Consider the following 15,392-nt stretch of genomic DNA (forward strand, 5'->3'; position numbering starts at 1 on the left):
CCATGCGCTAACATTCAGTGGTGAATCACAGCACATGTATGGAAACACCAGAGAGTGCAGTCTATGTCTCTGTGATCCCGTTTCCATAAGCTTGGCTAAAAGTGTGCATATGGAAATGAGCCCTTACACTGCAATAGCAATGCCGATTTCCAGATCCAATTTGTGATTCACTGGATGTTAGCAACACATGAAGAAAAACACTGACAAAAAAAATGCAGCATGCAGGACTTTTTTTAATCATATCAAAAATATGAATCGGAATCACATGTACAATTGCCTGAAAATCTGAATTGCATGTAGTGTAAAAGAGCCCTACTATAGGCTTATTTCCACTGATGTGAATTTGCATTGCTAAAATTCACATTTCCATTGACACCAATGCAAATTCAATTGAGTAGTTTCCATTGAATGCATTATTGAAATCTGTTCATGACATGGTTCTTGCCATTTCCTGTGTAGTAACAATGATGTCATGTTTCTCTGGAAATTGAAAATCAGATGTAAAAAATTCACATTCAAACACGCATAAAAACAAATTTGTCACAATTGTTTTGCATGACAAAGATGTGTGAGTCATGTGGAGACACAAAGCAGTGCAGAAGAAGGAAATTGTAGGACAGATGGAGAGGCATATTTTAGCCGAGTGCCCATAAGCGAAAAACCTGCGCGCAGATGCACCGCCATATTGCTAGAGCCCAACATGGAGATGGAAATATTGATTAAAATTTAGTGGAAGGAAACAATGTGGCATTAATTTGCACAAAGAATAGGGATAAAAACAGCCTCAATAAGATTGTGTTCCAAATAAAGTCCACACACTCCTTTATAGAAGATCCAAAAAGCTTTTGTTTAACAATAGCAGGTACAGCAATTAAAATGGCTTACATGTTTTGGACTGAGTGTCCTTAATCATAGCCCCAGCTATTGTTAAATAAAGCTTTTTGGACCTTCTATCCTGGAGTGTGTAGATTTCGTTTGAAACAATTTCAACTGCAGTTTGGTGTTCAACACCTATGGTTGCGGTATGGAGGGTAGAGCGGTGTTTCTCCACATATTTTGATAGACTTGTGCCACACAGCCTATTCAAAAATTTGGGGGAGATCTGTACTTTTTGAATAAAATTGCTGAAATAAATAAACTTTTTGACGATATTATAATTTATTGAGATGTTACTGACTGGGACACTGGAGCCCACCAGTGAAGATACAAATTAGGATCTACCCAATGCATAGTTTGGAACCCACCTAAGTTACCCATCAAAATTTAGAAAATGACACAACAACAGTGTTCTGCAACAACAGACATGACTGTGTACTCTATATAGTGCTTTAGAAGATGTGAGTGATAAATACCGTAAATAGATAGTATTGTAGAGCTTAAATAAATTGTAAGCTCCTTTGAGGACAGTCATTGATATGATGGAAGGGACTGCATTGTGTAACTTCTCACCTCTTTCTTGGCTTTGGACTGACTCTCTGCAGACTGAAGTGAATGGCTGGAAGCTTGTGGCTCACTGGCTTGAGGTCCGCGGTCAGCTGGCTCAGGAGGGCTGGAGGCTTCTGCCTATAAAAATAGATTATATGGTAGGGATTAGATTGTAAGAATTTCTGTGTATACTCAGTAACATAAATATGTATTCTGAATTGCCAACGAAGAGTCCAAAGCTATATAAATACATAATATTGTAGGGATTCAATTCTAAGCACCTGGTGTGTCACTGGAGTGTGGAGAGGTTAGTTACAAGTGGCCCCCTGTGGGTCTCCATGAGGCCTCATTTATATATTGCCATCTATTTCCGTACAAGGTAAAAAACAAACATATACATAATACAGACACGGTTACATAATATAGAGTTGATAGACAACAAAAAAGTCACAGAGACCAATACAATTGTATCTAACAAAACGCATAGCAAATTTTGAGAAAAGACGTGTCCTTGAAAGCTTACAGTGCAAGGGCATAGAGAGGAAATGAGGTAAAGAAATGCATAAGCTTTATATAAAGCATTAGCTTTATAGAGGCGACAAGTTTTTTAATTCATATTCTGTAAGGAGCAGAGCTTGGTCACAGGCTGAAGGGAATAGCCTAATTTAGACAGAATGCATGTCTAAAAAAGTTGAAGTGGAAGGAACGGTGGAGTTGATTGAACTGGGAGTTTAAAGAGAGGTAATCAGCTAAATCCACATAGACATGTAATTCAAATTTGGATGTGAAGGGTGATAGCTGGAGATGAAGCTGGTAAAAAGGGCACCGCCATATGCGTGGAATGCCCACTATGTAAAGCTGTGGTAAGCCTTGGCAACTGTTATTTTATCGTACAATTCCGAGTGCCAGAATTTCTGAACAAATGCTTTCCGGGCGGGGGGACTTATGGGTAAGGTTTAGGCGACACGGTGGGGAGGAGGTGGCTTTTCTCCGTGTACCTAAATGCACAAGCTTATCTCAGGGTGGTCACTGTATGATCTTTAATTAAAAGGAAGTATTTGGAGTTCGTTTATTTAATCACTCACTTAATGACTTTTAGATTTTAGAGGTCCCTTGTCTCCTTTGTGTTTGGAGTTGTTACAAAATTTAAAAACATTTCTTTCAGGCGGGGTTTCTGCCCATTGTGGTACCCCAGGTGAGGATTCTTTTGTTTCACCCTCCATTTCCCAATCAAAATTAATTCGTTTTGTTGTTACCATTAACAAATTGGTAAATTATATACAGAAACTAGTGATGCTCGGATACCCCTTTTTATTATTCGAGTTTGGTCGAATTCGAATAGTAAATTATTCGAATTCAGTCGAATATTCGAGTCGAATATTTTTTACTATTCGATTCGACCTCGGACTTCGAGCTCACTATTCGAGTCGGTATTCGAGCTCATTATTCGAGCTGACTATTCGAATTGGCCTTAAATAGCTTCCAACACTTGTTTTGAGGGTGAATGATGCAAGAAACATCTTTTTTTCCAAGTAACAACAGCAAGTGATTATGTGGGGATGTTCCTTTAAAAAAAAAAGGTGGAAAGAGAAGTTGTGTCCAGAATTTTGTTTAGTACTGTATATACTTCTTCTTCTTTTATCTTCTATATCTTCTTCTTCTTCTTCTATATCTTCTTCTTCTATATCTTCTTCTTCTATATCTTCTTCTATATCTTCTTCTTCTTCTTCTATATTGTCTTCTTCTTCTTCTTCTTCATCATCATCTTCTTCTTCTTCATCATCATCTTCTTCTTCATCTTCTTCTTCATCTTCTTCATCTTCTTCTTCTTCTTCTTCATCTTCTTTTTCTTCTTCTTCATCTTCTTCATCTTCTTCTTCTTCATCTTCTTCTTCTTCATCTTCTTCATCTTCTTCATCTTCTTCTTCATCTTCTTCTTCTACATCTTCTTCATCTTCTTCATCTTCTTCTTCTTCATCTTCTTCATCTTCTTCATCTTCTTCTTCATCTTCTTCTTCATCTTCTTCATCTTCTTCTTCTTCTTCTTCTTCTTCTTCTTCATCTTCTTTTTCTTCTTCTTCATCTTCTTCATCTTCTTCTTCTTCATCTTCTTCTTCTTCATCTTCTTCATCTTCTTCTTCTACATCTTCTTCATCTTCTTCATCTTCTTCTTCTTCATCTTCTTCATCTTCTTCATCTTCTTCTTCTTCTTCATCTTCTTCATCTTCTTCTTCTTCATCTTCTTCTCCTTCTTCTTCTTCTTCTTCTTCTTCTTCTTCTTCTTCTCCTTCTTTTTCTATATCGTCTTCTTCTTCTTCACTTATTTCTCTTTTATATATTTTTTTTAAAGAAATGCAGCTATTTTTGAGCGTAATAAATAGCTGGTGGCGCACGCATGTTGGAAGCACCATTGTATGTGCTACCTGGCAGTGGAAACACACAGACAGCAGGAGGTAAATTCAGCAGCAGCAGGAGGAGGCGGATGATTGTGTGGCAGCAGGCAGTCAATGAGGCAGGCAGCGAGACATAATAGGCTGTGTGGTACCTAGCGGTGGTACCAGGCCGTAAATACACAGCATGAGGTTCCAGACAGCGGTCGTGAAGCCCACTTCATGTCCAATACACAACTGGGACAACACAGTTTTCAACCCGGACACCTCTAAAAATAATATCACACAGTATTAATAAAAAGTATATATAATTTTTTTGTTTTTTTAAAGAAATGCAGCTATTTTTGAGCGTAACAAATAGCTGGTGGTGCACGCATGTTGGAAGCGCCATTGTATGTGCTCCCTGGCAGTGGAAACACACAGACAGCAGGAGGTAAATTCAGCAGCAGGAGGAGGAGGATGAGTGTGTGGCAGCAGGCAGTCAATGAGGCAGGCAGCGTGACATAATAGCCCTGGTACCTAGCGGTGATACCAGGGCGTAAATAAACACAACAGGAGGTCCCAGACAGCGGTCGTGCAGCCCACATTGTGTCCAATACACAACTGGGACAACACAGTTTTCAACCCGGGCACCTCAGAAAAATTAAACCTTTTTTTTGTATGGTTTTTTGGTTTTGTTTGTAAAACAAATTACACAGATATATAGCTATTGTTTGACGTAATAGCTGGTGGCATAGTGGCAGCAGAAGGTAAATCTGTGTACCCTGGCAGTGGGAAACACAGACAGACAGCAGCAGCAGCAGGAGGAATGGAGGAGTAATTATGTGAGCAGCTATTGTTTGACGTAATAGCTGGTGGCAGAGTGGCAGCAGAAGGTAATTCTGTGTACCCTGGCAGTGGGAAACACAGACAGACAGCAGCAGCAGCAGGAGGAATGGAGGAGTATTGTGAGTGTGGCAGCAGGCAGGCAGCGTGACATAATAGCCCTGGTACCTAGCGGTGATACCAGGGCGTAAATAAACACAACAGGAGGTCCCAGACAGCGGTCGTGCAGCCCACATTTTGTGTCCAATACACAACTGGGACAACACAGTTTTCAACCCGGGCACCTCAGAAAAATTAAACCTTTTTTTTTAATGGTTTTTTGGTTTTGTTTGTAAAACAAATTACACAGATATATAGCTATTGTTTGACGTAATAGCTGGTGGCAGAGTGGCAGCAGAAGGTAAATCTGTGTACCCTGACAGTGGGAAACACAGACAGACAGCAGAAGCGCAGTACACAGCAGCCCACTGTAGGTGTAAAATGTGTGGCTGCAGGCGACGTAATAGTCAAAGTGAACCAGGCTGGCTTAGTGAGCAGGAGCCAGGAGGTGGTAAAGGGTGGTAAGGCACATTAACGATGGTTCTTCAGTTCATGTCCCCCTCTCGCCGACAACAGGGGCCAGGAACTCGCCTTCCACCCACGCCTGGTTCATCTTGAGAAACGTCAGTCTGTCCACAGACTTGTGAGACAGACGTGAGCGTTTCTCAGGGACCACGCCACCAGCTGCACTGAAGCAGCGCTCGGACAGCACGCTGGAAGGGGGACAGGACAGCACTTCCAGGGCGTACTGCGCCAGCTCGCTCCAGATCTCCAGGCGCTTGACCCAATACTCCATGGGATCAAAAGGGGCATCGCTGTCAAGCCCGCTGTAGGACCCCATGTAGTCAGCCACCATTCGGGTCAGGCGCTGGCTGTGACCGGAGGAGGATGCTGCTGCATGCACCTCCTCTCTAGTCACTGCTGCCGGAGCCTCTACAGTCCTGTAGAGCTGGTGGCTGAGAGACAGCAGGTCTGTGGGGCGCTTGCTGCTGGATGCAGGCACCTGCTGCTGCCTCTGTGCTGGCTGGACAGTGGGGGTGGAAGGCTGGGGGAAGGCTTCCTCCAAGCGCTCAACAAGGGCCTGCTGCAAGCTCCTTATTTGTTGCGCTGGGTCTCCTCCTGCAGGCGGCAGGAACTGGCTCAACTTCCCCTTGAGGCGTGGGTCCAACATCATGCTGATCCAGATCTCCTCCCTCTGCTTCATCTGGATCACTCTGGGGTCCCTGCGCAGGCACGCCAGCATGTGCGCTGCCATTGGGAAGAGGCGGGCCACGTGTGCTGGCACATCGATGGCAGTGCTGCTGTCCTCATCCTCCTCCTCTGCCGCCTCATCCTCTCTCCACCCCCGCACCAACTCAGCTGCGCTGTGCTGATCCCCCTCATCAGCAGCAAGGTCAGGGACCTCCACCAAGTCCTCCTCCTCCTCCCCCTCAGAGGTGGACTGTGCAGCTGCTTGCCGCTCCTGCTGGTCCAAGGCTGCCGCTCCCTGTTCCAGCAAAGCATCGAGGGCCCTGTTCAGCAGACAAACCAGGGGCACCCACTCGCAGACCATAGCATGGTCCCTGCTCACCATGTTAGTGGCCTGCAGAAAGGGAGCCAGCACTAAGCACACCTGCTGCATGTGCCTCCAGTCATCATCGGGGACGATGGACGGGATGTTGCTGGTCTTGTCCCTTCTCTGAGCGGCGGAAACAGTGGCCAGGGCAAGGTACTGGTTGACAGCGTGCTCCTGTTCAACCAGACGCTCCAACATCGCCAGGGTGGAGTTCCAGCGAGTCAGAACGTTAAGGATCAGCCGATGGCGTGGCAGCTCCAGCTCCTTTTGCACGTCTTCCAGGCTCGCACAGGCTGCAGCCGAGCGCCGGAAGTGACGCACAACGTTCCTTGCCGTTTCCAGCAGTTCGCCCATCCCCTGGTAGGTGCGCAAGAACTTCTGCACCACCAGGTTCAGCACGTGGGCAAGACAGGGGATGTGGGTCAGGTTTCCCCTGTCTATTGCGGCAACCAGATTGGCCCCATTGTCGGCCACCACCTCTCCGACTCTGAGGCCTCTGGGGGTCAGCCAAATCCTCTCCTGCTCCTGGAGTTTGGCCAACACATGGGTTGCCGTCAGCTTGGTCTTCCCAAGGCTGACCAAGTGCAGCAGCGCTTGGCAGTGACGGGCCTTCACGCTGCTGCTGAGGCGGGGGGTTTGGCCAGGTGTGCCGGAGGATGGCAGAGGATCGGAGGAACCTGCTGCAGTTCCCCTGACCCTGCGGGGTGGCACCACCCACTGTGTTGCTGCTGCTGCTGTGCCCGCTGCTGCTCTCCCATCCTCACCCCCTTCCACCAAGCTGACCCAGTGGACAGTGAAGGACAGGTAGCGGCCTGTCCCGAAGCGGCTGCTCCAGGAGTCCATGGTGACGTGGACCCTTTCACCAACCGCGTGCTCCAGCCCTCGCTCCACATTGGCCATCACGAAGCGGTGCAGTGCAGGAATGGCCTTGCGGGCGAAGAAGTGTCTGCTGGGGAGCTGCCAGTCTGGGGCTGCACAAGCAAGCAGCGCACGCATGTCGCTCCCCTCCTGCACGAGCGTGTACGGCAGGAGTTGGGAGCACATGGCCCGTGCCAGCAAGCCGTTCAGCTGCCGCACGCGACGGCTGCTGGGAGGCAGAGCCCTAACCACCCCTGGAAGGACTCGCTCAAAAGGCTCTGGCGTGGCCTTTTGCTGGCACGGGAATCAGCGGACACAGCAGAGGAGGCCACTGAGGACTGGCTGCCAGAACAGGCCTCAGTGTCGGCGGCAGGAGTTGCAGAGGGGGGAGGAGCAGTGCGTTTCCGCACTCCTGCTGGTGCTGCTGGAGGAGCAGGAGGGCGGGTGGCTGCTGTTGCTGCTGCTGCTGCTGCTGCTGCTGAAGGCTGTGCAGTGATGGGTGTGGTGCCACTGCCAGCACCAGATGCCTTCAGCCTCTGGAACTCCTCATGCTGGTGGAAATGTTTCGCAGCAAGGTGGTTGATGAGCGAGCTGGTGCTGAACTTTAAGGGGTCTGCACCTCTGCTCAACTTCCGCTGACAGTGGTTGCAAGTGGCGTACTTGCTGTACACTGTGGGCATGGTGAAAAATCGCCAGATTGGTGACAAAAACAACCCCCTACGGCATAGAACTGCTGCTGCCTGTCTCCCTGTGGTGGTTGGGGGGGGGGGCTTGGGTGCGGCTGGTGGTGGTACTGGCAGATGCTGCTGCTACTGCTGCTGAGCCTGAGACACCAGCAGGCTGTGGGACCTGCCTACTGCTGCCAATGCTTGCAATGATGCGCCTCCTTGCCTTGTATAAGGGAGAGACAGACTGGCACCAGATGTGGGTGGGTGGCACTGGGTTCACCGGATTGCGTACTCCATAATCAACGTGCTCTCCAGAGCATACACTTAAGCAATTGACAATGAAGAGAAAAATGGAGGCACAGTTGAAAAAATAGAAATACCTTTTAATCCACGGTGTGCTGACACGCGGGGTACAGTGGGGGTGAGGGGATGCCTGACAGCTGTTTCGCTAAAAAAGCTTCCTCAGAGGCAAAGATTGGGAACCTCCTTGCAAGGCCCACAAGCGCATCCTCCTCCTCCTCCTCAGAGCTGCTGATGACGACATCCCCTGGAGCTGGTGGCACCCAGTCTCTGTCTGTCACCGTGTCATCATCATCCTCCCCCTCCTGAAACATGTCCTGCTGGGATGATGACCCCCCAAACTCCTCTCCTGATGCATGGATGGGCTGCTTGACTGTCGCCACAGTCTTGCTGTCCAATCCCTCCTCCCCCAAAGTGCCCATCAGCATCTCCTCCTCAAAATCGCCAACAACAGCAGACAATACCCTGATGGTGCCTGGGGTAAAAAGACTGCTGAGTGACAGGTCGGCGACTGACGGTGAACTGGCCTCCTCCCCAGGCCCTGCTGGGCGGCTGCTGCGAACAGGGGTGGTGGTGGTGGTGGTGAGGGTGGAGGCCTCGGATGCAGAGCTGATGGCGGGCTGCTCATCCTCCGTCATCAGTTGCACCACAGTGTCTGCATCCTTTTCCTCAATGGGACGTTTCCGACCCGGCTGGAGGAAAATCGGAGCAGGTGCTACACGCTGCTGCTGCTGTGTCTCTGCAGCGTGAGTTGCAGATGCTCCTGCTGGGCGGCGCCCAAGGCGTCCACGGCCAGTGGCTATAGGAGGAATGTTAGCCACTGACGCTGCTGCTGCGGAACTGTGCATGGTGGCGCGGCCGCGCCCGCGGCTTGCCGCAATGCTGCTCCCTCTCCTCCTGATTCCCTTGCTGCCCTTCCCCTTGCCCAAACCGCGCTGGCTGCCACTTCCAGACATCTTCGATGTTTTGGGCGTAAACACAAAGGTTTTTTAAAAGGGCGGGTGAAAAGTGGGGTACTTTAATGGAGTGGGTTGGTGGGCGAGGTGACTGAGTGACTGTCTAGTACAGTAAGTAAGTAAGTAGTAACAGTCAGGAAGTACAACTAGCAGTTACAATAATCAGTAGTAATCACAAGGAAATAGAGTGTGTGTACACTACAGACAGTGAGTGCACGCACGCGCAAACACGCGCAGGAGCTAGCCTATGAACAGAGACTGAGTGAGTGTCCCTAGTACAGTAAGTAAGTAGTAACAGTCAGGAAGTACAACTAGAAGTTACCATAATAAGTAGTAATCACAAGGAAATAGAGTGTGTGTACACTACAGACAGTGAGTGCACGCACGTGCAAACACGCGCAGGAGCTAGCCTATGAACAGTGACTGAGTGAGTGTCCCTAGTACAGTAAGTAAGTAGTAACAGTCAGGAAGTACAACTAGCAGTTACAATAATCAGTAGTAATCACAAGGAAATAGAGTGTGTGTACACTACAGACAGTGAGTGCACGCACGCGCAAACACGCGCAGGAGCTAGCCTATGAACAGAGACTGAGTGAGTGTCCCTAGTACAGTAAGTAAGTAGTAACAGTCAGGAAGTACAACTAGAAGTTACAATAATAAGTAGTAATCACAAGGAAATAGAGTGTGTGTACACTACAGACAGTGAGTGCACGCACGCGCAAACACGCGCAGGAGCTAGCCTATGAACAGAGACTGAGTGAGTGTCCCTAGTACAGTAAGTAAGTAGTAACAGTCAGGAAGTACAACTAGAAGTTACAATAATAAGTAGTAATCACAAGAAAATAGAGTGTGTGTACACTACAGACAGTGAGTGCACGCACGCGCAAACACGCGCAGGAGCTAGCCTATGAACAGTGACTGAGTGAGTGTCCCTAGTACAGTAAGTAAGTAGTAACAGTCAGGAAGTACAACTAGCAGTTACAATAATCAGTAGTAATCACAAGGAAATAGAGTGTGTGTACACTACAGACAGTGAGTGCACGCACGCGCAAACACGCGCAGGAGCTAGCCTATGAACAGTGACTGAGTGAGTGTCCCTAGTACAGTAAGTAAGTAGTAACAGTCAGGAAGTACAACTAGAAGTTACAATAATAAGTAGTAATCACAAGGAAATAGAGTGTGTGTACACTACAGACAGTGAGTGCACGCACGCGCAAACACGCGCAGGAGCTAGCCTATGAACAGTGACTGAGTGAGTGTCCCTAGTACAGTAAGTAAGTAGTAACAGTCAGGAAGTACAACTAGCAGTTACAATAATCAGTAGTAATCACAAGGAAATAGAGTGTGTGTACACTACAGACAGTGAGTGCACGCACGCGCAAACACGCGCAGGAGCTAGCCTATGAACAGAGACTGAGTGAGTGTCCCTAGTACAGTAAGTAAGTAGTAACAGTCAGGAAGTACAACTAGAAGTTACAATAATAAGTAGTAATCACAAGGAAATAGAGTGTGTGTACACTACAGACAGTGAGTGCACGCACGCGCAAACACGCGCAGGAGCTAGCCTATGAACAGTGACTGAGTGAGTGTCCCTAGTACAGTAAGTAAGTAGTAACAGTCAGGAAGTACAACTAGCAGTTACAATAATCAGTAGTAATCACAAGGAAATAGAGTGTGTGTACACTACAGACAGTGAGTGCACGCACGCGCAAACACGCGCAGGAGCTAGCCTATGAACAGAGACTGAGTGAGTGTCCCCAGTACAGTAAGTAAGTAGTAACAGTCAGGAAGTACAACTAGAAGTTACAATAATAAGTAGTAATCACAAGGAAATAGAGTGTGTGTACACTACAGACAGTGAGTGCACGCACGCGCAAACACGCGCAGGAGCTAGCCTATGAACAGTGACTGAGTGAGTGTCCCTAGTACAGTAAGTAAGTAGTAACAGTCAGGAAGTACAACTAGCAGTTACAATAATCAGTAGTAATCACAAGGAAATAGAGTGTGTGTACACTACAGACAGTGAGTGCACGCACGCGCAAACACGCGCAGGAGCTAGCCTATGAACAGTGACTGAGTGAGTGTCCCTAGTACAGTAAGTAAGTAGTAACAGTCAGGAAGTACAACTAGCAGTTACAATAATAAGTAGTAATCAGAAGGAAATAGAGTGTGTGTACAGTGAGTGCACGCACGCGCAAACACGCGCAGGAGCTAGCCTATGAACAGTGACTGAGTGAGTGTCCCTAGTACAGTAAGTAAGTAGTAACAGTCAGGAAGTACAACTAGCAGTTACAATAATAAGTAGTAATCAGAAGGAAATAGAGTGTGTGTACACAGACAGTGAGTGCACGCACACGCAGGAGCTAGCCTATGAACAGTGACAGTGAGTGTCCTAGTACAGTTACAGTATATAACTACAATACAAAATACAATCAATCAGTAGTAAAGGACAGCAGAAATACTGGTATAGATGAGAAATAAACAGAGGACAGGAGAGAACAGCTGCCCACACAGGCAGGCCCTGAGGCCTAAAGCTGTAAGCCTGCAGCAGCTGTCTCTCTCTATGTAACACAAAAGCTACTAACTAAAATACAATGTCTATCTAACTAACAACAATATAGGTGTATATAGGAGGTGTATGTGAGCAAAAACGCTAGGTGATAGACCACAATAAAGCTCTTGCTAAGCCAAAGCACAAAGGAGCAGATCTCTCTCTGTACAAAGTCAGGCAAGGACGGAAAAACCGAACATGGCGGCCGCTATTTATAGGGTAGGGGCTGGCCAGGGTCCCCCTCAGTGATTGGCTGCCGTCAGAGGGCCTGGGAGCCCTCTGATTGGCTCTAAGGACATCAATCTGGGCTATGACGCTATTCGAGTTCGGTATTCGAGCTTGAATAGCGCTGTTTGCTCGAATAGTGCGAATAGTGAATGAGCTATTCAAGTTTACTCGAATAGCCCATTCGAATACCTGCAGCTATTCGGAGCTCGAATACCGAGCTCGAATAGCTGAAAAAGAGCTCGAATATTCGAGCTACTCGAATATTCGAGCTCTGCTGAGCACCACTGACAGAAACTATGTTATTTCTTAAAATAGGTTTAACATATTATTACCAGACTCGATACACCTCACCAACCCAGACTCATTGAACCCACATACAAAACATTCTTATAATTGCTATGAGGGGTGTGAAGCCACTTTATAAATGCATTATACTGTTTATGTTTAACTATTAGTAAGTCTGTGTGTGTGAATGTTACGCCATGCAAACCACTCAGCAAATACACCAATATTCTTCATAATGCTGTTGTGTAAGGTCTAGTATCTACAACAAAATCAAGAATCGTCTAGCAACACTGAGGCTGCATTCACACTATGAGGTCGATTCACAAAAGCGTGATAACTGCTATCACAGCAGTTATCACGTGAGCTGCCGCGCACAAAGCTATGCATGCGAACAGAACAGTGTTACTTCACGTGATAAGCGAAGGTTATCACGTGATCACGTGTGTGCTTCACGTGAACAGCACGCAAACTAACGCGCGGCAGCTCGCGTGATAACTGTTTTGATAGCAGTATAGCAGTTATCAAACTTTTGTGAATGGAGCTCTATGTGTGTTGCATAATGCATGCGTTATAATGTGTGTGAATTGCAAAAGACCATTATCCCATACACGTTATTTGAAGCCTGCATATAGTGAGTTAGAATAACGTGATCCGTTACATTGCATAAGTGTAAACAGACTCAAAGAATTGTTTTGGCAGCTGATTGACATGCAGAGTTATTCTGCAACGTTACAGATGTAGTGTGAAAGGAGCATAACTGGACTTAACCGATGAAAGGTAAAATGTATTTGTAGTAGCAGAAGGCTTGTCATTGGCTTTTTCAATGACAACCTATTTCTATTTCAGTATATCAGAATCAGAATCTTTATTCTCACCAAGCACGACTGGGTCGTGCCCGGAATTGGGCTTGGCACATACAGGGGACTGATACAGATACAAATACAGATACAGGATGGAACATGCAGTCAGAAGGAACAAAGAAACAGATGCAGGGGGGACCAAAGAACAGGCAAAAAGTTTGCTATTTCAGTAAAAAAAATTAACCCTGAGAAAAAGGTGCAATACCGACGCCAAGCATTTTCCTCAGTGTTGTACTGAAACTAAGGAGCATCAGTCTGCTACATCTGTTCTGGTCAACAAAAATAATGACTAAATCCAAGTGATTTGGTAGGAGGTACTTCTATTTCAACAGCATACAGTGAAACTACCTATGGGTTCAGGGGTCTACTCCTGGGAAAAGAGGTGAGGGTACTCACCCTAAAAACCCCTGCGCCGTGCATAGCGCGGCGTGCAAAAAATGGGCGTGGTCAAGCATAATATAGGCATGGTCATGGGTGGGGCCAAATATACATGACCTTAGCAGTGATGTAAAAGGTCTGCCGGGGAAGTTTGAGCTCTGCCGTAGTGTATCCCCCCAAAATAGATGTAATCTGACAGCATTTCACCAAAAAGACATGTAATTTGGCAGAAGTTCCTCCAAAATACAGATAATATGGCAGTGGTTCCCCCAAAATAGACAATGTGGCAGCAGCAGTTCCCCCAACATACACATAATCTGGAAACAGTTCCCCAAAATACGCAAAACCTGGCAGCGGATCACCCAAAATACACGTGACACCCAAAATACATGTAATCCGACAGCAGTGGTCCCACAAACATACACATAATGTGGCAGCTGTTCCCCAAAATACGCATAATCTATTAACAGCGGTTCCCCAAAAATGCAGATAATCTTACAGCAGTTCCCTCAAAATAGGTACCCCCAGCATAGGTAGCCAGGTCTATAGGTGTCCCCAGTATAAGTAGCCATGAGAATAGTTGTCCCCAGAATAGGTAGCCAGGTGTATAGATGTCCCCAGAAAAGGTGGCCAGGTGTATATATGTCCCATAGGCAGCCAGGTGTGTAGATGTCCACAAAATAGGTGGCCAGGTGTATATGTTCCATAGGTAGCCAGGTCTATAGGTATCCCATAGGTAGCCAGGTCTATAGATATCCCCAGAATAGGTAGCCAGGAGTTTATGTGTCCCCCAGCAGGAGTGGAGGCAGTGCAGGGGGGGGGGACGTCCCCCCCCCTCCCTCACCTTGGGGCTCCCCCTTCTTCACTCTCCCCTCCAGGACTAAAATTTGCGGCGGCTGGCAGCGGGTGGGACTTACCACTTCCTCCTTCCGGCGTGAGAGGGGGCACTCCACTGCCGCTAGTCTGGTCTAGTCTAGACCAGAGCAGCGGCACACAGAACTTCCTCTGCACTTGGAACGAGGAAGAGGTAATACCCGCTGCCAGCCGCGCAAATTTTAGTTCTGGAGGGGAGAGTGAGGAAGGGGGAGCCCCAAGGTGAGGGAAGGGGGGGGGGGGGGAGGGGGAGACGTCCACCATTCTCTGCCGCTGTGCCCAACGCTCCCCCTTCACTGTGCTCTCTTCTTCCACACATGCTAGGGTGGACGACGTCCACCCTTCGAAAAAAGCAGGTGGGAGAGCGGAGCCAACTATGGAGGAGTAAAGACGTGCGTGTGCTGAGCTCCCGACCCCGTGCACCGTTAGAAGCTATTTCAGCTACAAAAACCGACTCTATACGTCCCCGGAGTGGTATGAAGGGTGACAAGAAGACCTCTGCTACTGATCGGTGTCCTCCAACCCCGACCCAGAGACCGGTGACCCGATATTTCCAGGCTCTCGGACCGGCTACAGAGGCCTCAAATATGGCGGATGTTGCGCCTTCTTCCTCACAAACCTCTTCATCTATGAAAGCAGGCCCTGCAGCGCTGTGTAATCTTGAAGACATCTGGAGGTACCTCCGTAGTCTCCCTACCAAACAGGACCTGGATGAGCAAACGGAGCGGATAGTCACATCCACGAAGGCAGAGATAGCCGCCATCCACTCCGATATCACAGGCCTGTCCGACAGAGTTACTTCAGTGGAAAGCAGCCTTGCGACATTACAGGCAGAAGTAAAGCAGCTGAAAGAAGCAAAAGAAAAGCAGCTCACACATAATCGCGTCCTGCGCTCCCAAATGGAGGATCTACAGAACAGGAACCGCCGCAACAACATTAGGATACGTGGCGTTCCTGAAACTGTAACTGCGGAGGATATCATACCCACAATACGCGCCATCTTTAATGACCTACTGAACTTACCAGCAGACCAGCGGCTAAAATTTGACCGAGCGCACAGGGCGCTAAGGGCCATGCCTGCTGATAACGAGCCTCCGAGAGACATCATCTGCAGGCTACATAACTTCTCTGATAAAGACAGCATCATGAAAGCCGCCCGAAACGCAGGCCCCATTACCTGGCGGGGAACCGAGATCACCCT

General features: G+C 47.6%; 1 protein-coding gene across 1 annotated transcript in view; it reads right to left on the reverse strand.

The window, feature by feature from the left end:
• CFI (complement factor I) overlaps positions 1 to 15,392 on the reverse strand; it is a 114,751-nt gene that overhangs the window by 67,978 nt on the left and 31,381 nt on the right. Inside the window, exon 2 of the mRNA XM_068281427.1 lies at positions 1,450 to 1,563. Within this exon, the coding sequence (XP_068137528.1) occupies positions 1,450 to 1,563 (114 nt within the window). The remainder of the gene's footprint in view (positions 1 to 1,449; positions 1,564 to 15,392) is intronic.

Source organism: Hyperolius riggenbachi, chromosome 1 (genome assembly GCF_040937935.1).
Source record: "Hyperolius riggenbachi isolate aHypRig1 chromosome 1, aHypRig1.pri, whole genome shotgun sequence".
Classification (NCBI taxonomy): domain Eukaryota; kingdom Metazoa; phylum Chordata; class Amphibia; order Anura; family Hyperoliidae; genus Hyperolius; species Hyperolius riggenbachi.